The sequence below is a fragment of the Acromyrmex echinatior genome, chromosome 5 (genome assembly GCF_024713525.1).
Source record: "Acromyrmex echinatior isolate Ae372 chromosome 5, ASM2471352v2, whole genome shotgun sequence".
Taxonomy (NCBI): Eukaryota; Metazoa; Arthropoda; class Insecta; order Hymenoptera; family Formicidae; genus Acromyrmex; species Acromyrmex echinatior.
The window spans coordinates 12,330,278-12,356,564 of NC_141856.1; the positions used below are offsets into that span (position 1 = coordinate 12,330,278).

At 32.3% G+C, this 26,287-nt stretch overlaps 1 protein-coding gene across 4 annotated transcripts; it reads left to right on the forward strand.

Annotated features, from left to right (window-relative positions):
- Positions 1 to 262: 262 nt before the first annotated feature.
- pwn (calcium-binding EGF-like domain-containing protein pawn) lies at positions 263 to 25,074 on the forward strand. Of its 4 annotated transcripts, none has more exons than XM_087406425.1 (17): positions 263 to 756; positions 1,196 to 1,691; positions 16,941 to 17,256; positions 17,577 to 17,900; positions 18,484 to 18,716; positions 18,927 to 19,760; positions 20,002 to 20,175; positions 20,266 to 20,470; positions 20,723 to 20,964; positions 21,037 to 21,164; positions 21,595 to 21,865; positions 21,973 to 22,189; positions 22,254 to 22,379; positions 22,600 to 22,682; positions 22,761 to 22,885; positions 23,263 to 23,505; positions 24,121 to 25,074. In XM_087406425.1, exons 2-17 carry the CDS (start codon positions 1,628 to 1,630, stop codon positions 24,226 to 24,228), a joined length of 3,693 nt encoding a protein of 1,230 aa, XP_087262551.1. In that variant the 5' UTR covers positions 263 to 756; positions 1,196 to 1,627; the 3' UTR covers positions 24,229 to 25,074. The 4 variants fall into 4 exon arrangements, with proteins under 4 accessions (XP_087262551.1, XP_087262552.1, XP_087262553.1 ...); XM_087406426.1 differs by having other exon boundaries at positions 1,316 to 1,691; XM_087406427.1 differs by having other exon boundaries at positions 1,323 to 1,691.
- Positions 25,075 to 26,287: the final 1,213 nt, after the last annotated feature.

Consider the following 26,287-nt stretch of genomic DNA (forward strand, 5'->3'; position numbering starts at 1 on the left):
TAGAAAGAAAAATGAAATCTCTTAAAATAAATTAATTTATTAAAATGACAAAAGGGAATTTCCAGATTTTTAAAGGGTTCAGTTCCACTTTGGCTTTTCATTTCTGTTTTCCATTTCTCATCACTGAAAGCATACATGCTTCAGTTTAGAAAACTGAATACGCAGACTATGGGTAAAAGCTATATAGTACCAGCCGTACAGGTAGACACGCTTTGCTGCAGAAAATGTTGGGAGAAAGAGAGAAGGATTCATGGGAGTGGGGAAAAGACTGCTTTACAGAACAGGAATGGTGGTAGAGAGCCGCAGCATGGTGGAAGTCAGCCACGAAGACGTGACGTACATACTCGGCAGTGTACAGTGTACCATGGCATAGCTATGGCATAGTTAAAGTGGGAGAGTGTATGACCGTCCTCAGCCTGAGCCAGTCTAGTGTGAACGACCGTGAAGTGAACCTCGGATGGTGCACGCTTAAGGACCTTGAGTCCTTCTTGCATTAGAACTTCAGAACATCAGGAATAATCACCAGCTGTTGGTTGAGTGAAGTGGATGGTCGCCAGTGCGTTCTCCTCTACGCTTATTGGATTTTGATGGAACGAAAAAAGAATGGAAATCAAGTCCCCGAATCACGATTCACATAAGGAGAAATTCACTGGTCCAGATTCTTCGTGGATCTTGTTCGGGGAAGTGTGTTATTGTCTTTAGTGTGAATTGAATGAGTGTCGAGAAATTATAAAGAGATTTTGAATGTGAAATTCGGTAACGAGAACTTTATTATTCGAACAATACTTAATTTGTTAATTTGTTTGTTATTTTGCATTAATTACTTAAAGAGAGCAATTGATTATTGCCTCAAAAACCGTGATTATATTTTATATAACTATTTACATTATCATATGTTATCCAATATAAAAGGCCTTTTATATTTCAATTGAAGTCCGAGAAATATTTAAATTAAATCTATTGTTAAAATCATTTTGTTAAATATAGTTCTCAAGCCTTGAATTTTGGATAATTTTTAAGTGATGTAATTCATTTTGAAGAAGCAGTTTACAACTCTTTCTCTTTGAGACAGATAATAAAAGCAGCAAAATTTTAAAGTATAATTTAAAGCAAAATAGCATGATAAAATAAATTTCATGACAATGAAATAAAAATTAGTCTTATGGAATGGGATTCTGTCTCATCGAATATTAAGTTAAAGTCCGGCACGGTCAAAAACCTGACGTGTACACCGGTCTGATCCGCTGCCAAGTAGGTCAACCGGCGTATGCGAGAGTGTGAGACTGAGTAAAAAGAAAAAAAGAAACATCACAAGTTTGCAGGACAAGAGGTGGAGAGAGAAAGAGAGAGAAAGAAAGAGAAAGACAGAAAGAGAGAGGCGAGGGAAAAAGAAGAAATGGCGTGCCGCAGGCAGCGCCCGTGAAGTTGGCTCTCCTGATGTCCAGCGGTTCGTTGTAGGCTCATGATCCAAAATGGCGAACATCAGTAGGCACCACAGCTCGCTTCGAATTGACGACGACCGGTCCAGGTGCGCGGAATCCTGAAGAAAGGGTCCACGCGATATCGCGTCCTTGACATTCGCGTTCTTGATCTTGCTAGAAGAAGCGTGGGGTTGCGAGAGCAACCGATGATCATGGCGGGGCCCAACGGATCAAAGGTCCTCGTGACCTTGACGATCCTTGCACTGTCCGGTAAGTTTGGAGAGGAAAGGTTGGGATAGGGTAGTGAGTCAGAAGGTGGAGGATGGAACAATTAGACGTGAAGTATTTGTGTTAAATGCTCTGCGATGAGTTCTTAATGCCTGTTGGAATATTTTTTTTAATAAAAATTTTACAAAATATTAAACGTAATTTTAATTGCGAGTTTATCCATAATAATTATGAAACAACACTTCTATGAAATATTCGACAAAACATATAATTTAATTCACGATTATAATTGCTTTAACTGTAAACATATAATTTAAAAAATAAAGAACAATTTAAAAAATGTAATTAATAATAGATAAAATTTCTATTTAGTTATTAATACATTTTGCCTAATCTGTACAGATTATAAAATACGAATTACAGAAGATATACAAACTAAAAGTTTAGTGGAGATATCAATGATCGCAATGTGATGTTGTCGTGGCGACATTAACGCCCAGTTTAAGTATGCCGATATCACATCGTTCAGTCGTGAAATAATTAATATAATTTACAAAAAGAATGCAAGGTCTTGAAAGGTATCTTGAACCTGTTCGATAGGTTTTTAAGCCGGCGGAGTGTCGGCATGTCCGAAACCGGTATCTTGACCTCCACCGAAAATTTCGACAGGTTCAAGAATGCTTGTATCGACGCGTCGACGCTTCATCGAATCACACGCAGCTATTAAGTAATTGAAAAATATTTTATCATTCACCTGGTAAATATAACGTCAGTCTCTGATGATATATATAATTCTACAAGGATTGCTCCAGGATAGTTTTATTTACATATGATGAATATAGATCCTCATTTTTTTTGAAAAACATGTCAAGAATTTATGCAAATATGTCGCGACTGCGTAAATAGAAGTATGTCCGGTTTCGCAGCAGTGTATACATCAATACTACATGGAGGAGATAAGCGCTTCGGTATCCGTGTCGTGCCACTGCATGTCTGGTTTCAATTCTACGTAGGTATCCTATTCTGTATAAAATCACGAATAAAGTCTGCAAAATATGCTCACACACTATTATAAAGTATGTATAACAATAACTTCGAAATAGCAATATGGAAAAATAAAGATATTAAATAATAATTTTTTTAATTACGGAGAGAGGGAAATCACGGTTGCCATCTCCGACTAGCATTTTGCCGAACATCGATTCCAAGCAGACGTTCACGTTTGATGAATGTTTATACATCATATGTTTTTATAATATATAAAAATGTTAAATAGATATTATTAACGTTAACGTTTATTAAATAGTCGAAATGTCTTGTATAAAATGATATTTTAAATTAGTAAAAAAATGTTAAATAGACGTGTGTGTGTTATATAAACATTTCATAACATTTTAATGACGTTTTTATAACGTTTATTAAATAGTTTCAAAAACATATCAAATTTTAAGCGGTTATTTTACATTATTAAACGGTTAAATTTTATTTTCAACGACTATAAAAAGTATTCTATATGTATGCTTGGGACGGTCTATTTGAAATCAATTATTACTATTTAAATTGTTATTTTCTTGTAACATTTAAGTTGTTTTCTGTATTATAAGAAAAGGATCATTTTAAAGATTTGATCTCCTTTTGCTGATGATTCTGCGTGTGTATGTAAAAATTAAGAATGTTATCATTTGTTTTTTTTTTAAATATTAAAACTTTGAACGATTAATCAGGGATTTTTTCTGTCTACAAGAGAATCGTTCAAACAGCTGAATTTTTCAATTAAAAACCGAAAAGATGGCAACCGCAATCGTAATTAATATCTCATTATTATACATCACAATGAAAACAATTGCGCGAAAAGATAATATAACCGAGTTCACTCCTTTTAATAATTGAAACGTTCAAAAATCTTCACGTTTCAGATAAAATTGGCGACGCGATTACGAAACGCGTACACGCATACGCAATTTATCGGTACGACTTAAAGCCCGTATAAAATTGTAGAGATCGAATAAGTGATATGGCCTATATTTTCCCTATTCGTGTCTCACCAACTGTTTCCATATAAAATGGAGATAAACGAAGGAAACGTGTGTAACACTTATTAGATTTGTAGTCTATACGAGACAAGTGTTCAACATTTACATCGAGTGATTTTAAATTCCCAAATGGGTTGTATAGATTAATATAGTTATTATCTTTTATACAATATTATAATTAAGTGTTATTAATAGATCATGGAAATTTGTAAAGTTTTTCTTAATATACTATTTTTTTAAAAAGCATAAAGCAGACATTTTGCTATATAAAAAATATTAAATAATCGCTGAAGATTTTAGTGCAAATTTTACGAATTTAATTTTCACATATTTCACCTCTTGAATCACAGAACATACATAACCATTATTGCGTTTTATGCGTTTTCGCTTATTAGCATTTACATTCTGGAGCATTAATATTGGATTCTGTGTCTCTTCACGTATAAATTAATGACTGACGCATCGCAATCTATTTCGTGTTAATACCGTTGATTTATGAATTTATAGACTAATATATTTTCGAAATGTTTGAAATATTGAATTGGTACCAATCAATTATCAATTCACTGCGTAATATCAATACCATGATGTTCGATGCTGTAAGCATTCCTTTTCACCGATGAAAGAGTCATCGACTGACACGTCACTCCCGTAGCTTTCATGAATTTTACCATCGCTATATCGGGTTTTCCGTTTGCGCAAGGAAGAATATTTGCATGAAGCTACTAACGTCATCACGCTGGCGCGGCGGGAGCAACGACACCGAGAAACGTATATCCGGCATAGAGTTTCATCACTCCCTGACTTTCGCCCAACCGCACAAACCGTGAAAGTATCACGAAATTACTGCGTATACAGTAGAACAAAAACGAAGGCTAGGTTCAGACTACACAGAGAATCACTATTTTCAAGATTTTTATCTATCGAGATAAAAATCCATTTATCTGCTGAATTCATGAAAGCGCGAGTCGAAAGTCGAATTTTAAACGAAAACATTTACGGAGGGTAAAGAAGTGAAATATAATAATTAAGTTTTGAAAGCGAAAGGTTTATCGTGATATCTGAAACAAAATTAAGAAAATCAAATAAATTTTTGTGCAAAATTTCTTAATAGTGTTTTAAGATGTTTTTTAACATTATTATTGAATTAATGATCAATATAATTTGTGATGTTATTTCCAGCTTCAGTTTATGATTGCTTTTCAAGTCTGACTAATCGAATCGGCGGACAGTATAGAATTGAAAAATATATTTGCAAATATTATTAAACACCAAGATCCATTTTGACCGAAAATAGCATCCTCTTTCTCTTATCTAATTTATTCTTATCTAATTTTCACTTATAATTATAAAATAAGTATTAAGGGGCCAAATATAATCGAAGCTAAATTTTGATGCTTAATAATATGATATTTATAAATAATATTTATACATATATATTTTTAAATATGTATGTACATTTTCCAAGTTATATAAACTGCACGCCGATCACTATCGGATTTAAAACACAATCATAAATTGAAGTTGAAATAATAATAATATCACAAATTACATTGCATCAAATTAATAATGCTAATAAGCATTATTAATATCTTAAAATATTGTAAAGAAAATCTGCAATAAAGACAAATAATAAAAGATTTACATTTTCATATAACGTGAGATTATTTTACAATTGACGTTTATAACTAACTTCCGTATCGGAATTGCATGCGCTCTTGTCATGTCACGATTACCAGCTGTCGTGAAACAATCCATCTTTCTTTTGAAGTGGTGTCACTTTCATGTGACATTGATTTGCCTATATGCAATATCGATTCAATTATACAATTTCGCTTGTTGAATTGCACTATGCGGATACGAAATGTCGCATTTATACCGATCGAGAGATACCGATCTAATAAGCATCTTAAAATAAAACTGTTTTACAGAGAATTTATTTGAATATATATCAAAATAAAGAGCTACAAGCCAACTAACTATTTAATATAAACAATAAATCCACAGATATTTCGACCTAAACACGAAGTCATTATCAATATCAACAAACATAATTTTAGGCCGGTGAAAAACGCTTTTATATTAAATTTCCACTTGATTATTTAATCCAAGAATTCTTCGATTTTAAATGTAGCATCATATAGCGGTTATAGATGTGTTTTTCATATTATATTGTAAGTTTTTAGAATGTCAATACACATTCAATTCAAGATAATGCGCGCATGATGCGTCAGTTATGACTATCCTGCATTGAGCTATGACAGTGATGGAAGGTTGATCTTGTCATTGAAGTAAACCGCTATTGAAGTAAAAAAAGATCTCTGTCAAATAATTGTAACGCTAATGTCATAGTTGATAATGATATCTATTAAAATTGTAAAGGAACGCGTATAATAACGAATATTAAGAAAAAAAATAAAATTTGTCAGCAAATAAAAAAATGAATTTATTTTTCCTTGACTTTGTCTCAAATATCATGATTAATTGAATTATCCCGCTTTTAAAATTCAAGTGTTACAATTCACTTTTCTACCTTTCGTGTCGTAATTGCATCACAAGGATATGAAATGTCGCGTTTATAGCGAAAAGAATAAATATTGGGCTGGAATGGGGTACCGTTAAGTCTGCCGTTACCGCCTCGAGAGACGGCACATAGCACGGTATATACGTCCACGGGTAAACCCCTGTCAGGTTTCTTTCCTGTTCTTTTATGGTTGCGTTAGGCTTATCAACATTTAGTTAGTCCAAAAAAAGGAATGGATGAAAAAGGAAAAACAGTATTAATAGTAAAAAAAAATTAATTGCATCTACCATTTGTGGTTACTTTAAATATGTGTCAATTGAAATTTAATTTATTAAATTTGGAGTACCAATAGTGTGTGTTGAAAGAGTGGCGCAATAGTAGTACTCGAATTAACTTCACTGCAAACAATAAGATGATTACTTGAGATTTAACGTAAGAGCCATTATCACGTACACATTATGGGAAATTCGTCGAGGCCGTGCGAATCGGATCGATCTTTTGAATTAGATAGGACACAGGTCGGAGACTCCCATGCTTAATCGGTCACCTTTCTTGAGGTCATCCGTGTATATAATCGCACTAATTCCGCTTTCAGGTCAATATCATTATTGCCAATATTACCAGCAGAAAAGAACTTGAAACCGGTAATATTTTTACGTTTGCATCTCTCTCTCTCTCTCTTTCTTTCTACATTTCTCGCAAATAATATATTCGTGATTTCGCCGTCGAGAAAGGTGTTCTACCTCTATCTCGTGAAAAGTATATAATATTCGTGTCTCTTGGAAATATGTGTTACTGTGAACAATTACCTTTTCTTACGCATTCAGTCCTTTAGCTAGTTTAACTACAACCATTTGTCATGTTGACCCTAGCAACTTACGGTTTTACAAGTAACTATAAGAATCTTATCTTTATGGTTCTGCTTATGCCTTACCATCGTCTTCAATATAACTATGCGCTTTCTTGAAACTGCTAATAATAAACGGGCGGCGGAAACTGTTGACTAATACTCTGTACAGATTTTCTACTTTTTTTAAAACAAAAGTTTATCGTATGAAATATTTAACTTTAACATTAAAATTACATTCAGCTTTATTCGCTCAAAATTGTATTCAGTAGTAATCTCATAAATATTTCTAAATCAACATTTTTTTGTATTAAACATTTTTGAAAACTAAGTGACTAATAGAATATATTGCATTAAAAATGTTAGTCTATACTTTCCCTGAGTGGAAACGACATAGTTAAATGCGGGATACATATATTTTTCTACTTGGTATTATATATTATGTTTAATAAGATAGGCATCTTATTATAAAGGAATTATTAGGGTATTTAGAGGAGAGATTTGCAGAGTTCAAATCCACCCGAAATTTTTTATTCATTTCCTAAGAAAATTATCATAAATATTTTAAATTATAAATATTTTAAATGTACAATAATAATAATAGTAGTATTAAAACACATCGTTTTTATGTGTGATAACAAAAACTCTCTCAAAAAGATCTATGGATACGCCCATGAGAAATAATACCGTTTTCATTCTTTGAAACAATTTCAATCCTATCCACGAACATTCCGCAAGAAAACGTTCTGCCAGAAGCTAATTAACGAAGTAAAAGTACCACCGTTAAAGATCGTTGCGCCGCGTAGGTACTCTCTCGCACATTTGCCACTAATTATTTCGAGTACGATTGTATGCAGGCGACGTTTCGTCTCATACGATCATGAGGTGAGAATCGTGGTTCCCGCCGAAGATGCAGAATATTCCAGCCTCCGCGAGAGGTTCGGCGGGACTGCATTCCGTTCGTAACGACGGCGGCGCCGCTTGCTATGCGATTCACCTACATTCTCACGGCTTCTCGATTCGCATTAGAGAGATCGTAGTGCCCGTGAACTCCGTTACTTGTTTACAACGCGCAAACTGTAAAAAATATCTTCCATTAATACGCGCCGATAAAACGGCGCTCCGCTGCGCCGAGTGGAACGACCGACTGTAATTTTAAATAGACACGAGCTCATTTTGACCAGTGTCGTCGGATCATTTTGATCATGTTTTTTCATAGGAAATCCGTAAAAAGTTATTATTTCCTTCGAAATTAATTTTTAGTAACATATGCACAATTACGTGACATATTCTCTCTATAGCTTTATATTACATCTTGAAGCAGAAGAAATAGGTATAATAGTCGAAATGCAAAAGACGCCATATCTAAAAATAAAAAGAAAATGAAATGTTGGAATTTTTTGGATTTTTTTCTTACGAGTTGAATATTGAAATTATGTAAGAACAGTTACGAATCTCATAAAATCAAAGAAGAAAAATGGATCAAGTTGCAAAAGAAATTAAATCTCTACTCTATACTCTGATTAACCTATATTTACCATATAAATTTTTTATTTTCATTTATTATTATTTTTATACAAAACTTGTTTCGCCAATTTTTTATCTGTGTTTAATATTTATTTTTTATTTAAATTTAACATAAATATCAAAGAGAAAAAACCATTGTATTCTTTTAAATAAATAATTAAATGTAATAATTTGTATCGTAGAATATAAATTTTTTGACAGACTAATAAATTTTTATTAATTTTATTTATTAATAGAATAATAAAAATGCCTTGAAATTATACAAATTCTGTTTAATTCAAAAACAACTCTGAGATTGAACTGTTTTTGGATTCTACAAATTAACTAAATCCTGCAACTGTGAAAGCAATTAAGCATATATTGTATTTTAATAAATAGAAATTGTATTTTTTAAACCACATTACATATTTTGATAACTAAAATAAACTTTTATTAATTTTTTTTCATGTTGATAAGATCTTGAAAAAAGATTTGAAAAATTATTATAAAAAAATCTTTAATAATAAGAATAATTACAATTAAGTTTTTTCGTTTTCACCAAAAAATATTTCATATATAGACTACTTTTGCAAATGGGCTATTCAAATGTGTAAAATAATAAAAGATAGTAATATAAAAAGTAATGTAAAATATAATAATAAAATAGTAAAAATACAAGTTTTGATCTTTTGTGTTATTATATACGAAAAATATACGCTTTAATTCATCTTTAACCTACATTATTACTAATAATGTAGACATATATTGATTTATTTACTTCATTATTCAACATTGTTACTTGTAATGATAATTTAGCAACATTTATGATCGATACTTCGTCGACGCGCGTGTCCAACATTTTTATGATTCGACATACTTTTAGGGAGATAACTGTGTAGCAGATGAGAATCTTATCGCGAACGCACACGCCGGGCATTGTATTTTAATTAGAATTAAAATTACGTTCTCCCATGTGTACATACACCGCCAATTGTCAGCTTTCCTGGTACAACAGTTTGCTTGCAATTACAGTGTATTATCCTGTTACGTGGAATGTCCTACTATTGTGAGCATTATGTTTGCGGCTTTAGCTCTATTTAGAGTTACGGCGGATAGTTTGCAATGCATATATTATGCTGGATGTCATCGGGAGAGGATGCCGTGAGAATCCAAGGAAATTGTACAGCTGCCTCTCTCCCGTGGAGTTTGATAACTTTTATCACTACCCGGAAGAGCGGAAAGCGCGCCAGTTTTTCCAACGAATTTCCGTCGACATCTACACGTTTGAATAATATTTGAGCTTCGTGCGGAAAGGAAATCGCGAGGAATCTTATCATTACATCCACTTCCATATTCTCTTTCTCACGCATTTAAGATTATAATCATATACAAAGTAAATAATAATTCTTAATAGCATTTAGCCATTTACATAAAATTTACTATTATTAATAAGAATGAAGAAAAGAATGTAGTCGGTAGTCTTTATGCCGCAATCGACGCATTATTAACGCTTATCAAGAGATTTCATCAAGAATTCAACAGAACGTTACAATTCATATATAAGGATTTAAGATTATCATTCTTTTATAAGAAATTTCACTGAAAGTTTTAAACTGTTTAAAAGCAAATGTACAATAATTTTGTGTACAATATTATTTTCTTACAAAAAAAGCACAAAGAGAAATACTCATTTTTATATATACAAAACAAGTTCAAAATAATTCAATGAAAAGCAAAGTGTGTATTTTAGTGTATTTCATCTCGATAGTAATTTATCATAAGTATCATCAGTTGTTTTATCATTTCTTCACATCAACAATCATTATAGCGATTTAATTACGATAAGAGAGCATTGTGCGCTCTGCAACGGTGTATTGTAATGAAAAAAGTCTACATTGGGAATGCTCTGAATGCAATTCTAATCGTATTTGCAGAACGGGCATTGCGTTCAAAATGCTGCGTGTCATATGCGTAGTTTAATGATTAATTTAAAAAAAGGCGTAGAAGCAAGGTCTCGCCAGAGAGAATACTCGCAAATTAACCGCGGCGAACCGAATCATGAAGGCATAAATGTGCTTTTTACCTGAACAATCGGTACCTTCGCTAATGAATAATTAATAGTTGACACGGTCAGATTCGCGATGCGAATGTTTTATCCGTCCGGTTAGATTGCATGTCTGCAAAAACGTTGAAGTTCTTGTACCGGATATCTTGGAACGTGCGACTAAGCTTCCTATTATTTCGCAGTACCGCCTGGATAATGATCACCTTCACGTTTTATCAATTTCCACTTTCGCGACACGATAATTTTATGTAGCTCGTAATGATGACATGAAATGTAATTTTCTTTATATGCTTGTTTCATGATACCCATGTTTTGTAATTTGCCCTGTCGAAGCAATAATTTGCCGGAACCCAATAACGCAAACAATGAATGTCAGTTGCAGTTATTTAATTTTTCAGTATTGCCTGTAATTCGAATGTCTATTAAGCATCTCATTGATTCGCGAACTTCCGTTTTGTATACAATTGTAATCATAATATCGATAATCATCGTTAACGACATTGAATTTTCTACTAGCTTTTTTATTACATTTTTTAAGTTAAATTGTTTCATTAAGATTTCTGTTATTAAGATAATTGAATAGCGGGGAGGATACGCTACGAAAGACATCGCGAATCTTAATATCGTGATATCGTCAATCTTGTTTCATGCTATTGTCGCTAGCGGTGAAAGTTGCAAGAAGAGGGAAAGGCTCATAAAAAAAATGGTTCTCTAAATATGCACACTTTCTACACAATAATTCTAGATGCATTTTTACGATCGACGAACATCCCGCCGGATGCAGGGATATTTTTGCGGTCATGTAAACGTTCCACGAGATAGACGGGATTAATTGTTTTGGCCGATATATTCTGTATTTATAGACAATATTCAGGTCAACTATGGCTACTATCGAAACGTCGTGATCTATGCCGCGGCTTGTCGTCTTAGTTTCACTTAAATTATTACTTCGCGCGTCGCTGCATCCCCGAGGATGCAGCATTGTCTAAATATACAAAATGCAAATCATGATTATCATTTTTGAGAGAGATCTTTTATTTGAGAAACGAATGTATCTAAATCAGTTAATTTGAAAATCATAAAATTAAATGTTATATATGTGTGTCTGGACAAATAAAATTATATTACTAGGAGCATTCAAATTAATTAAATTAAATTATAATTTAATAATTATACAAAAAAGATATAATTCCTTGTACAAAAATAAGTTGAAAATGCAAAATAAATTTTTTTTTGTCCGAGACTTTATTTCCTAGAAAATCAAGTTTGAAAATCATAGAGTGCGCACTTGATAAAAATATGGTTTGTGGAAAGACATTGTAAATGTTTACATGACTTTATACCGTGGTTGGATTAAAGAAAATATGAAAAATATGTCAAATTTTATTAAGAGAGTAAATTATTCGCAACAAAGGCTTGAAGGAAAAAAGTTTATTCTGCACTTTCTCGACTTACTTTTACCGGACAAAGAAATCTCCTTATGTATAATTGTTTTATAGGTTTATCTCCACCGTATATAAATTAATATTGTCTAAATGCAGTGAAGCCTTCAAAGAGAGTTGAAAAAATTTACCTCTAGTAAAAAGGTCATCACAAGTGTTTGAGAGTGAGCTTACAGCTTAAAGAGTTTTCTTTCTCGAGAAATACAAATTATCATCAGTGTATTGAAAACCTGGAAGATTATGTTGAAAAATAATATGACTTACATTAAATGTGTTTCTTTTATTTCGTATATGATTATTGAATTATAATTTATATTTGAACGCTCTTCATATGTTTATCTAACAAATTACATCATAAATGCAAAATAAAATTTCTGTTACGATTAAAGTTTGATAGGACAAACTAGCAGATATTTTTCGGTTTTAATTTCGATTTTTTTATTAAAGAAAATCGGAATCGTTTAACTTGCGATACACTTCGATTACAGTTATGATATTTTTAGTTTTTTATGTTCCTAGTTTTTTATCTTTTAATTAAACTACATAAATTTATACTTTTTTCTTTCTATTTTTATTTCTACATGTAATCGACAATGCTACTTTTTAGTGCGATTTTTATAATTTCTCGTTACGTATTAATTTTTATAATTATAGACACTTTAGATATGTACACTTAATTAATAGATGGAAAGAAACGATATAATTATAAAATTTTCACTGGTTGATTTTATCGAGAATTTTATGTTATTTACACAACCCATATAGAAAATGTTCGTTACATAAAACGGAAATACGCTGTGCAATTTTCCTATAAAAACAGAAATATATAATTAAAGAATGGAAAGAATAAAGCGTTGCTTACATTCTATTCATTTTTTCTATTCCTCTTTGGTGTTTTCAATATGTAATTATGACATTAAGGAAGCAAAACTTCCTCAGAAAATAGCGAGCATACAAAAGTCTTATCTCCAGTGCAATTCTATGTGAAACGGATAAGCGTGTTACGATAATATTAAATGTGTGATCATTAATCATATGGGAAATATCTCACGAGAACAATTCAATGCAGCTAGCTTACCTTTCTTTAATACATTAGTTATCAGAACGCGCGTCATTTGTTCGTCTCTTTTAGATTATATCAGCGTTTTTCAATTCGTTTTAGATTATATCATCTTTTCAATTTACGACACATTAAATAACGAGTAAAAACAAATGTGTCGACCATCATTAAGTACACTTTAATGATCAACATAGATTTTTTATCAAAAACCGCTAACACGACATTCAGATATAAAGACTAAAGTTTTAATTTTTATTTTATTATTTTAAAAATAATTTTATTGCAATGATAGTATCGTTTTGATTAAAACGGGGGTGATATAATTTAGGTAATTTTCACCATTTCTAAAATATTTTTTACTTTGCGCTTTATTCGCTTTTTTATTTATTTCTTATTTTTTTCACTTCTTTTTATTTTTCTTAATGTTTTTGTGGTACACTTTGAGATTCTTTTTACGGCTTTCGCAACACTGATTAAAAAATTCTACATTATATATCAACTTTTGTTTAATTTCTTAATTTCTCTACAATTTGGTATTATTTGCATACATCATATACAGAATTTTTAATTATATGTTATTACTGCATTCGTTCTTTTTATTTAGAACGCAAGACAAGAAATCAATTTTTAAGAGTACTTTGTATTCAACATTTAACTATATTATTATCCCGTTATAACAATTTTTCATCCTTTTTCTACCTTATCTTTTTGTGCTCTGTCCGCACATTAACTTGAAGGCTTGCAAAATTCCGTATTGAAGATATGGAATTTTGCAAGCCATCGACAACAGATGTGAACGTTTATCTTCACCAAGTGTTTTTATAATGTTCGATAAATACTTTTTTATTGCATCTGTTGCATTATGGTCAAGTTAGCGGCTCATAGCAATCGACAAGAATTAAAGGTGTATCAGATGTACAATCCCTGTAAAAAGTGATTGGAATTGGAAATTTATATTTTCCATATAAAAATATGAATTTATGCATATAAAACAACAAGACCTCCAAGCGATGTCCTAAAGACATTCAAAGAACGTGTATCCTCTTATGCCCAGTTTTTCATTATCTGGCTAACTTAGATTTAATATCTGATATTTTATCCAATAGGCTTCATCTATGATGATGTCATGAATAAAACTTATTTGTGTGTGGTGAAACATCAGGTTAAGCTTAACCATAAGTTAACCAGATAATGAAAAATTGGACATCTTAAGGATACCTCTCTGATAAAATATGTTATAATGTTGTATTCGATAAGATTAATATTTATATTTAACAATTTACAGATTAAATAAAAACATTCTCGTTTTATTCTAATTAGTTTTTAAAAATATGTTAACTTCTTATCGAAATAATTTTTAAATCAATTTCTAAATCACTACCAAACTTTTTGTATTACTTTCAAAAATAATTAAAAAATCTTATCGTAATTCTTTTTCTTTTTTCGAAATATGTGTAATACATTCTTAAATAATCATTAAAGTCGCTTGATCAAGTACCTGTCTTATCTCTAAAACAAAATCGATTTTGCTTCTTCCGTTTCGGCAACAAAACTATCGTGAGTAATTGAGATAAGTGGTTGACCGCGTAGTAGTTACTTCCGTCTATTCCTTGATTGGTCTTCCTATCAAGAGGAATCTTAGACTGATCGATCGATTTCAATGTGCCGATCGCCGACGACGCGCTCTATCGATGTCAATGAACCTTTTTACCTTCGATTGAAAGACGCAAGGTGCCATCGAGGTACGAGAAGGAGAGGTGAGCAGTGTCCGAGAACTGGAGAGGTGAACAGAGCGCAATCGTAATTTCATACCCGTCACGTTCACGATTGGTCAAACGGCTCGATACTGGCCTCGAGAATGTCAACCGTTCACGAGTACCGTTTGCCTTGACGGATTGACTGTGGAACCTTTTTACCCGGTATGGATCATTGCGCTAGCTAAGCCACCCTTTCGCGAGAAGGAGAGCGCTGACAATGAGATCACATGACTAGTCGAGGGCAGGGTCACGGATACAGCTTCTCGATTGTCTTGAAAGTTTAATCTGCTGGCTCGAGTAACATATATGTTAAAGAATTTTTCCTGAGCCTGAACAGTGTCCCTCTCTTTTTTAATTATTCACAAATATTTTACTTCAATTTTTAATATGTAAAATATTGTGTAGTAGTTTTTTAATTTAACATTTAATTGTACAATATAAGCTAAAAGTATTAGTCAAAAAATTAAAGAAAGCTAATATTAGCCAAAAAAGTTTTGGCAGTGAATACACCTTGAAACTAACTTTAAGAAACAAAACAACAAATAATTTAGTTTATAATAGTTTATATTGCTGCAGTTTTAGATAAATAAAATAAATAAATAAAATAAATAAAATAAATAACTTTTAAACGAGTAAGTGAATCTAAATGAATTATTATAAATATTTATTAAAATATCATTAGTATAAATATTTATTAAAATTTCAGTAGTATATATTAACATTTAAAATTTTTAGTATATACAAAAAATATAGAATAAAATATTTTTTTTAATTTTTAATGACATTTTTATTTTCATATTTGCGATTTTTTATAAAAAGACAAACAAAAAAATTCATTTAAAATCTTCAAATTCATAAAGACTTTTAAACTAATAAGGGAATCGTGCTCAAATCTTATAAAAATATGTAATGATAGAACAATTTATATATTTTAATATTTTTGATAACACTTAAGATGTGGCACATACATTCTTAAAAATCTTTTTATAATTTTTATATAATTTTTTTAGATTTATAAAAAAATAAAATTTGTGGAAAAATTTTCTCGTCGTAAAAATATGCAAACTTTAGGAGAATAATCACGTGCGAGAAAGAACATTCACGTTACGTGCGAAGTAATTTGTTGAGGAAATGAAGCTATTTATGGCATGGCAGAGCAATCGCGAAAAGATTACAGTAAATTTTCGTTACCTCGACACAAAGGGCTATTTCACGTATCTTCAACATCGTGCGAATTTAACAGTTCGAAATGAGGGACCTTTCTCGTTTAAATAGGGCCGAGGTGCGAATCAACGTTACCGTAAAGTACCATTTCAGAGTACCGTTTGAGCGCGAAATTATTTCATCTGCGACTGGATCAAGCACGAGAGATCTTTCTCACGCAAGCATGGCAGGGCTAATTACGTCCTAATGATGATATAATTATATATTTTTTTACGCGACGGAATGAGGAAGTTACCATTGCAATTTAATATTTTTCTTCATTTGCTGCAACAGTCACTTGTGCGGTCCTCTGTCCAACCTTTTGATTTCTCACACGCCGACACGGTCAGTTTTAAAATGCAATTCGGTTTTCTGAACAGCCGCGTTGATATAATATTACGAAAAAAGTTCATCAACCTTATACGCGAGTATTATATACCGCGAGTTCCTCGAGCATGGCAAATATTCCCTATACGACCGTAGGTCTAATAATCTTCACTTCAGTGGTTTACCGTTTTAATATTCGCGTAAAAAGTACGAGCGTGCATTATATTTAGGTTTATCGCCCTCACGTATGAAGTCTGCAATATAATCGAGCATAAAACTCGATTTCCTGTAACATCCTATTATCAAAATCTCGAAGGTGGAAAATTCTAACTTGAAATTCAATTATATTATTAATTAAAAATGTTAAATAATTAATATATAATATTTATTTTAATAATAGTTATTTAAAACAGGAAAAAGAAAGAAAACAAAAAAATATAATTTGAGATAAATTCTCTATTCTTTCAAGAAAATATTAATAAAGTAGGTATGTGGAAAAGATAACGTTAATTTTCGTTCACTTTTAGGAGTATTGGCTATACAGAACGATAAAACATCTTCTCGAATGTCTCGGGAAAATATCGTGTTGAGTGCTAGTGCTTACACTGGTCCTGAAAAAACATCCAGTAGAAGTCACCCAGATGAGTCTTGGACTTTCCAAAGAACCGTTCCGGCGTTTCAACTAGAAAGCTCGAAAAACGTTAACGATTACGATAGGGAGGAGACCAGAATTGTGTTCAAGGATACGAGTCACGACGAATCTATCAACGAACTAACATCGTCAAAGCACGTGGCCCATATCGACGGTAATAACATCGAGACGAAAGCCGGCGAGTACTATCAGTAAGTTTCATTCTGTTTCTATGAATACTGATAAAAGGGCGAATTACACGCAAAGGACGTCTATATAAACGTAAATGGATTCTTCGTATTAACAGTACAGTTATATAAGATCCTGTTGTGAGCATTAGATGTCGATATTTGTCAAAGCTTCAATTACGTGAATCCATCAGAGTTTCAATTAACTCGATCTGTGTTTCTACTCCGAGTAAAATGTAAAAAAAGGAACTAAATATTATATTAACAATAATCAACGTAAATTGGTTCGTTTTAATTCTAGTTAAAACTATGATTAATCTTTTAAAATAATTTGTCATCACAAGTAGTATAGTGCCTACCACCAGCGAATCGATGTCGGGGGAAGGACAAGGGGCTCCGCTGAGAGTAGATCTCCTGTCGGAGCCCCATCAGCTGGTTGGCGCGCCGAGGCAACGAGCACAGCATTCGCCAGCGGATCAGCAGCGGCGAGGTCGTCAAGAGACCTCGAGGACCTATAGCATGCCGCCAATTTTGCAAACCGCTCCACCAGGTAGACAAGCAAATCCTGATATACAGGACATTATCACCGGTATCGTCAAGTTGCTCAATGGCAATGTAAATGTAGCCGCGAACACTGTGAGGCCGTTGAGGCCGATACAAGCTACGAGGTAAGAATTTTAATTTTCCTACACAGAAAAGACTGTTTTGCTAAAATATCTCAAAATTTAAATAGATACAAATTAAAAAATAACTTTGTTGAACTATCAAAATAATTTAGTAGGTCACTTAAACAAATTGCTATGATATCAAAATTTTTTGCTCATTATGCTTGAAATTCTTATTCTCAATTATTTTGATGGTCCAATAAAATCATTTTCAAGTCTATATTTAATTTTTTTAGGTACTCAGCAAATTCACTTTTATATCATATTTTACGCAATACTATTATATGACGATTTAATTAATTTCTTTTAGCATTAGAATTATTAATTTTTAGAATTATTAATTTTTGAAAATATTATTTCACATATTTTTGCGTATTTATGTTATATATTTATAAGAAAAATATCAAGAGACGATGGGGGGAATGCCTTTATATATTAAAAATATATATTTAAAAAATATTACATAAGGTAAATTTTTGGCGCAAAAGAATCTCAAAAATTCGCATTAATTATTATTTCAATAGAGATGCAAGCATGACAAGTACGCATGTATGTTTCATTATTGGCAATAACATTGAATTTGCAGGATCAATAACAGAGGACCACCCAGAATATCAGATGTGCCACCATTACCATCAGACTTTGACACTCCTGGCATGAATCCACCGCCGCCACCATCATCACATCCTTATCCATTTGAAAAGCCTCCTGCACCTGACAGACCGTTGTTGCCACCTGAGAGACCCATTAGACCCTTTATCAGCGGAGTGCCATTACCAGAACAAGTCGTGCCGCCTTGGAGTTGGGATTCTTCTTATAGTACGTCGTACAACCATAAATAATTATGCACTTAATTAATTACTTATTTCGCATGGGTACTTTAACATAACAGGACGTGGCTATACAAAATAAAATAATTTTCCGGGTAATTTTAATGAAATGAGACTTATTTAATTATAATTACAAAATAATCTTTATTTTACAATATTAAAATCATACGGAAAAAAATTAATTAATTTTTCTTTAAAGATGGGAACAGACGACCGTCACCTTATCCTCCGCTATCATCATTGGATTCCTCCTTCCACCGCGACAAAAACCTTTCAACGACAGAGAACTCGCAGTATGATTTAAAACCGGAATCCGAAACGCCTCAGGAGAGCTCCACGATAAAGAAAGATGCCAGTCATCAAGAAACACTTATCGAAGACGACGATACTAAGAATTATGCGAGTAATTCTAGCAAAGATCGAGTCGAAACCACGGTGGCGTTCGATAATTCAACTATTCAGAATGCAACAAAGAAACACGAACCCGAAGAGTCTACAAAGAAGCCTATTAATCACAAATATTATACACCGTCGAAGGAAAACAAAATCAACAACGAGGAAACATTGATCCTTGGTCTTGCTACGGACGTCACTTCGACTCACACGATACCACATCTAGAGTCTTCGGTAGCATCTTCGAACAGTGAGATCAAAGTTACAAAATCTTCGAAAAACGAAGAAAAACCGTTTTCGACATCCAAAGGAGAAAAATCGCCCGAGAAAGTTACCTCGACCATCTTGAAGACTTTTTCGACCAGCACCTTGAATATCGAGACTAGTTCATCGGTTCAAGTGATCGAATCTATGTCGACAAGAGTCGTCCTTCGACCGACCGCGACTACCGTGAAATCAAGTGTTGATACTAAGTTTGGTGTGAGTTTGGAGCCTAGTAGTACATCAGATATCGAATACATAGAAACGACGTCCAGCGTTTCGACACCGACCGACGGTCTCCCTACGACTTACTCGAAGAACTTGGTCACAACAGAGAAGAACATTCATCCCACGACTTCAATATTCACGAAAAATACAGGCAAGTAAAAGATTAGAGACATTAGAGTCGTGCATAAATATTAAGAAAGATTATTAAGAAAGTTCTGAATTATTCTTCGAGTTTTATGTACATAAACGATTTTTACATATAAATTTATTTAGAAATAATAATTATTCCTCAAAATCATTATGTTCGAAAACTGTTCATCACTAATCTGTTTGATATATATATATATATATATATATATATATAATTTATATGAGATATAATCGTAATATAGGATCCACTGAACGATATCGTCCGCGACCTGGGATTGTCTTGGACGATACTTTGGATTATACTGGAGCGCAAGGATTACCAAGTCAAAGACCTTATATACCCTCGAGACATCCATCCTTTGGTGACGTCTTTGACGTAACAGTTTCGGCTATTCAAGGACCCGGAGGAAGTTCTGGTAATATATTTTTGTTTAAATATAAAAAAACGAAAATCTTTTTAAGTGACTGAGTTTCATTAACTATAATTATTTTTTAATTTAATTTAGGGGAGAGCGTTAGAGTGTCTCTAAATTCAGGCGGCAGCGGTGGTGACGTTATATTAACTTCTGCAATAGGTGGAGAAGGTTTTGTGAGTATTGACGGCAAAAGAACATATCTGAATCTATTCGATACCACGGAACGGACGCCCACACCTACCCATGTACAATCACAACCACCTAGAACACAACCGCCATCCATCATCGGCACTGGGTATGCCTTGATTTAATAGAATGCTTTTTCGAGAATGTATTATGTCAGTAAAAAGAAATATATTTTTAAAAGCTTTTTGATTTAAATCTTCTGCCAAACATTAGACAATTTATTAATAATTTGTTTTTTGTACCCTTTGTTACCCTTGGAAAAAAGTTCATGATGATGATAAGACAGCTAACTTGATCAAGGATAAAAATATATAAAGAATAAATATATATTACATAAAAAGTTTCTATTTCTCTTATCCAGTCTTGCTATTCCACAACCGGACTCTCCTGTTGCCACTTCCCGTCCGAATGTACCAAATCGAAGGCAACCACCGTTATATCGAAGACCGACGCAGCCACCTGTCAGAATAGACACTTGTATCGTAGGTGACACAAGTACGTGCGACGCAAGTCAACACGAAGCTTGCGCGACGGTTCAAGGAGTATCAGCTTGTCACTGCAAGCCAGGATATGCGAGATTGCAACATTCGTTGCCATGCAAAAGTTAGTAAGCGTCTAAAAATTACAAGATACACATTACAATTACACAGTTTGCATCCAATGTTTCTCTTTCAGAGATCGTCAGTATTGTCGTGTCAATTAGAGTTGACAAATTTTATGACAAGAAAGTCGTATGGGATCGAGGATTAGCTGACAAGGATTCAGAATCTTATCAAACTCTTGCTTATGAGGCTAATAGAGCCGTAAGTATATAAATTAAATATAACAATTAAAGTTATTACATTTATTTAATTATTATAATTCTTAATTATTATTTAAAATATGAATAAGACGTTTAAAAAATAACTTAAACTTTTTTTTTTAAAATAAATTTTATATTTTAGCTAACTAACTAAATAGTGTATTGATTTTTTTACATACATTATATAAATATTAAACATTTTTAATTATGTCTATATCTGATTATGAAGTAAAATAAAATATTTATAAAGTTTATCAAAAAGATCTCGATCAATTACTTATAACTTACTTAATTAGAATATACAATATAGTTTATTAAATTGATTAGAACATAGATAGAAAAAAATTTATTTAACCATTTCTTTTTTTCTATTTATTAAATAAATGTAATTATCTGATTTATATTTATTGCGTTTATAATATGTTTTACAGGTTGAATCTGCCATGTCTATGACACCATTTTCGGATGAATATATGGGATCGCTGATAAACAATGTATATCAAGGAGACGTGAGCCAAGGACAAGGCGGAGTTTTCGTGAATGCAACCCTGAAATTAACTTACGAACCGAGAACAATTAGGTCAAGCTTAGCCGGTGAGCTTCAAAGACATCTGTTAGGTGTTATTCATAGAAGAAATAACAACATTGGAAACAGTGCCCTGTATGTGGATAGCCCACCAGGATCTATATCGAACTTACAAGGTAAACTCGATCGTTAATTGTAATTAGTAGCTATAACCGATGCGATATTTTGAACCGCGAAATATGATTATAAAAGTTATGAATTTCTAATGCAAGTAAATTTATAGATTTAGACGAATGTGTTTCGTCGGAGTTGAACGATTGCCATTCATCCTCTAGCTGTACTAACACTTTCGGCGGTTTCACGTGCACCTGTAATTCAGGATTGAAGGATCCTCATAAAAATGATCCTAATGAATCCGGCAGGACGTGCTTGTCGTGTCCCTCGACCTATTGCAATAATCGCGGCACTTGCTCCTATCAAGGAGATCAGATGCACTGCACGTAAGTAAACGCGATTGTACAAGTTCTTTGTCAAGTGCACTGAAAATTTTTTTCCAATCTTTAGATGCACCGGCAATTATTACGGCACACAATGCGAGGTCGACGGTGAAGTTTTGGGCGTCGCTATAGGCGCATCGGTGGCTGCGTTAATAATCATAATTCTGACTCTAGTCTGTCTCGTTATGTGGAGGTAATTATCATTAAAAGATGGCCGCATTCAGCAGAACATTTATTTTGTAACTGTTGGAAGTTTCCCTCGCTTAAAACTATATTTTCTCTAAAAGTATAATCCAATCAGCGCAAAGAAAACTTTCAACAGTTACAAAATATACGTTCTACTAAAAATAAATAATACAATCAATTATTATCATTGTACAGTAATATGTGAATTCAACTGTATCATTTTACAGTCGTAAGTGGTCTCGCGAACAAAAGTCTGCGGGTTCTCCGGTGTACGGTTACATCCAAGGTGGAATACCTGGTACTCTCCCAGGTAAAATCAATTAACAGATAAATTTAAACTTGAACTTTTGCTAGTGGATATATATTTAAAGACATAAATAATTTATAGGGACTTTAGCGAGGGTTGGTTCTGTAGGCACTTTGGCGTCTGTAAAACAAGGACCGCCAACGAATTTACCACCTTACATGTGGGCTCATTTTGGGGAACACATGGCTACTGCGAATCTCTATGCGGTATGCATCAATTTCTTTTATTAACAATAAAAGAGATGTAATAAGAATTTTATTAATAAAGAAAATATCGCGTAATTGATGTTGAAATTGGGGAAGCAAATAAATAAGACTAATAAATTTTAATATGTTCATAAATAGATAACAGACAATATAAATTTGATCACATAAAAAATATATGATCGTTATAGTTATCAACTACAAAGTATTTAATTAAGTCCATTAATTATCGAAGCTACAAATTGATTTTTATGATTTCTATGCAATAAATTATAATGATTAAGGTCACTAATTTTTCTTATTAAATCATTTTAGTTGTATTTATTAGTAAGAGTTTTGCTTGTTAATAAGAAACTTCTTAAAAATTTTTTTACTGGAAGACCGAACCCATGGGCCCTACACGACCAAGCTCAGCGATGTTCGGTTATCCACCCATGAGCGTTCACGGAACATTGCCTCCGGTCCCATTACCGCGCCTTCAGGCCCCATCACGGCCGAGACAAAGACCCCAACCAGATCCGGATAGCTCAGATTCTGAGCCGCAAGATAAAGACAGAGCTGACCTAATTCCTCAGAGCAGTGGTTTTCACGTGCCAAGGCCAAAATCGAGATCTTCATTAGCGGTGAGTATCCATTAATTCGTTGAATATGTATCATAATTCGGTGGAAAATGATAATTTTTAAAATTATAAAAATGATTTATTCTCATTATTACGAATTTATTTCTAAATTAAATATTTGATGTAGAGAAAGAGGATTGGTTTTTAAATTTATTTCTCTGGTATTTAGTAATACTTCTTTATTGAATTTTATAATGTACAATAATTAAATAGAATATATATACTGAATAAATGAAAAATTTATTTATGACGTGCATAGTTTTAATACTTCAATTTTAAATATAAATTTTATATAAAAGATCTCTTTAATCTCTTCATATTAATTGAAATTTAATAATAGATAAAGATAAAAAAAAAGTTCGATAATTATAAAATCAATTTCCAAGATAAAAAGAAATTCAATGACGTAAAGTAATTTTTAATCAATTCATTCTAAATCGTTATATTTTTGTGCAAATGCTTTGTTCTGATCCTTTTTCAATTTCCTCTTCCAATTTTTAATATAATTCAAATTGTTCGATTTCGTTTTAATCCGATCCGTTTGCAATACTATTTAATTACTACTACAGAATCTAACTGATTTTTAGTTATGTATCAATGAGTTGGCTTATATTTCAGAATCAAAGCGGCATATATAATGACGTGGAGTACGACCAGGGTGATGTTCATCATTTATCGAAGAATAACATCCCGATGTCTACTTACAGACCGTATTACAGAACGTGAAATTCGTTGCGAGTGGTGTAAGCGTACGTGTCAAGGGATTGCACTAAATAACCCATCGCGAATTTATCGTCTAAAGTGCTCAATAAATAGTGCATTAGGACACGGTGTGGTGCTGCTACTGCTGATGCTGTAAAGTAATCCCACGGTAGAAGCTGCAACTCGTTTCAGAGTCGTCTGAACAAACGAACTGAACATAGGAAGATTTGCACACGTGAAGTGGAAGTGAGCCTATTCGTAATCTTGCTCGCTATAAAGTCGTGTTCTTGTAGTCACGCGATATCGTATTTGCGATAGATCGATTAATTATACAATAATAAGTATAATACGCAGATATTTATTACCTATTCAGTTTCGTTATTTGAGTTAATATTTTGTAAAATTGAAAAGTTCATTCTCATATTAGATAGTTTTAAAGAGACATATGCGACGATTGCACATATTTGATTATTTTTAATTAATTTGTTATTACTGTTAGCTCAATACTCCGAGTAAAAATAATTTATAAGAGCAAATATATTGACTGTTTATGATTAGTTGTAATTGTTAAGCAGAAACTAACTGTTATAAATATACGTTATAAATATTAAACAATTTAGTAGAGAAAAATTTAATGTTTATGTTAAGTCACTTTAAGAATTTAAGAGTATTATTATAATTACAAATAATTTATTAAAATCTTTTTTTGTGAAAAAGGTGTACCGAAATCTAAGGGCAGTAAATAATTATTTTCTTACGCATCATGAGATATTAGATACTTTAATTCATTAAGCACTCAATGTAATTATATATTGTAATTATATTTTTTAGATTCAATACAAATGTCAATAAAATTTAATTTAGTTTTTACTTTGTCTGTCTAACTTGTTAATACAATAGTATGAGGCAAAAAATTAATAAAACATATACGAAACTGAGAAATTAAAGCAATAATAAGTAATTTAGCAAGTGCAATTAAAGCATAATCAAAATTTAATTAGAATATAATTACAGCAAAAGTATTATAATTTTCAAATTAATTATTTACAAAATGGCAACGAAAAAAATATAAAAAATATAATTTAAATAAATATAAAAAATATCATTCAAATAAATAATTCAATTTTCGCAGAATATATCACAAGCGTATACGATGTCAGATTACATGCAACGAGAATCAAATAAATAATACAGCGTCACCAGACACGTTATTTATTTTCTAGTGATATGTGAAAATTTAAAAGATTTTAATTCGATTGTGTGACGAAGCTGTGCGCGTCGCAGTTTGCACACGTCAAGTGCCATCGATCCGTGTGACACACACGCGGTCGAGACAACATTGGCGAGAATAAAATATTTAGTCGAGTGAACTCCCAACGAATGAACACTAGATACGTACGTACTAGTATAAGTAGGAGAGGTGAACAACCTCGATCGATTTCCATCGATTTCCTGTGAGGTTGACTGCTCAATGTTTCAAGTGTTTTATCCTCTTTAGATCCATGATAGTCAGAAGTTGCAAAAATTGCGACACAAAATTTCGCTCATCTTTTTAAATGTTCTACTACTATGTTTTTCATCACTTTAAAGTAAGATCACTTGCATCATTTTTGCAGAATTTTAATTTTAATCTTAATATGATATTTTCTGGTTAGTTTCACCAAAATCACGGAAATGACTAATTAAATCGTTTTTTTTTTCTACCGGAACTATGCTCTCATTTGGTATTAATAAGCTGGAATTATGTCCAATTAAAATCTTTTAATCAAAACGGATGGAAAGAACAGGGCAGAGAAACGGTTTGCTGTATTCACACTGCAACTCTTATGCATTTTTTTGATATTATTGTTCCGCATGCTTTTGAATGCTTAATGGCGCAATTCTTCCAGTTTCTAAAGTAGCCAGTAGGGAAATCTCTCATGAATCACCGTCTCGCGGTACAATGCATTTCACTTTCCCTATCTACGTTTATTGTTCAATATTTTCCCAGATTTACGAGATTGTCTAGCATATTTCTATAAAATCATGAAGCATTCTAAAGAATATTACATTACAGCAATTATGAGTAAATTATAAAAATGAT

What these genes read in the sequence shown, in the direction of transcription:
- pwn (XM_087406425.1), top strand. Translation starts at nt 1,628, where the DNA reads ATGATCATGGCGGGGCCCAACGGATCAAAGGTCCTCGTGACCTTGACG. An exon ending in ACATTCGTTGCCATGCAAAA is followed by an intron (nt 20,965 to 21,036) that starts GTTAGTAAGCGT and finishes TTTCTCTTTCAG; the next exon opens with AGATCGTCAGTATTGTCGTG. An exon ending in GGAGATCAGATGCACTGCAC is followed by an intron (nt 22,190 to 22,253) that starts GTAAGTAAACGC and finishes TCCAATCTTTAG; the next exon opens with ATGCACCGGCAATTATTACG.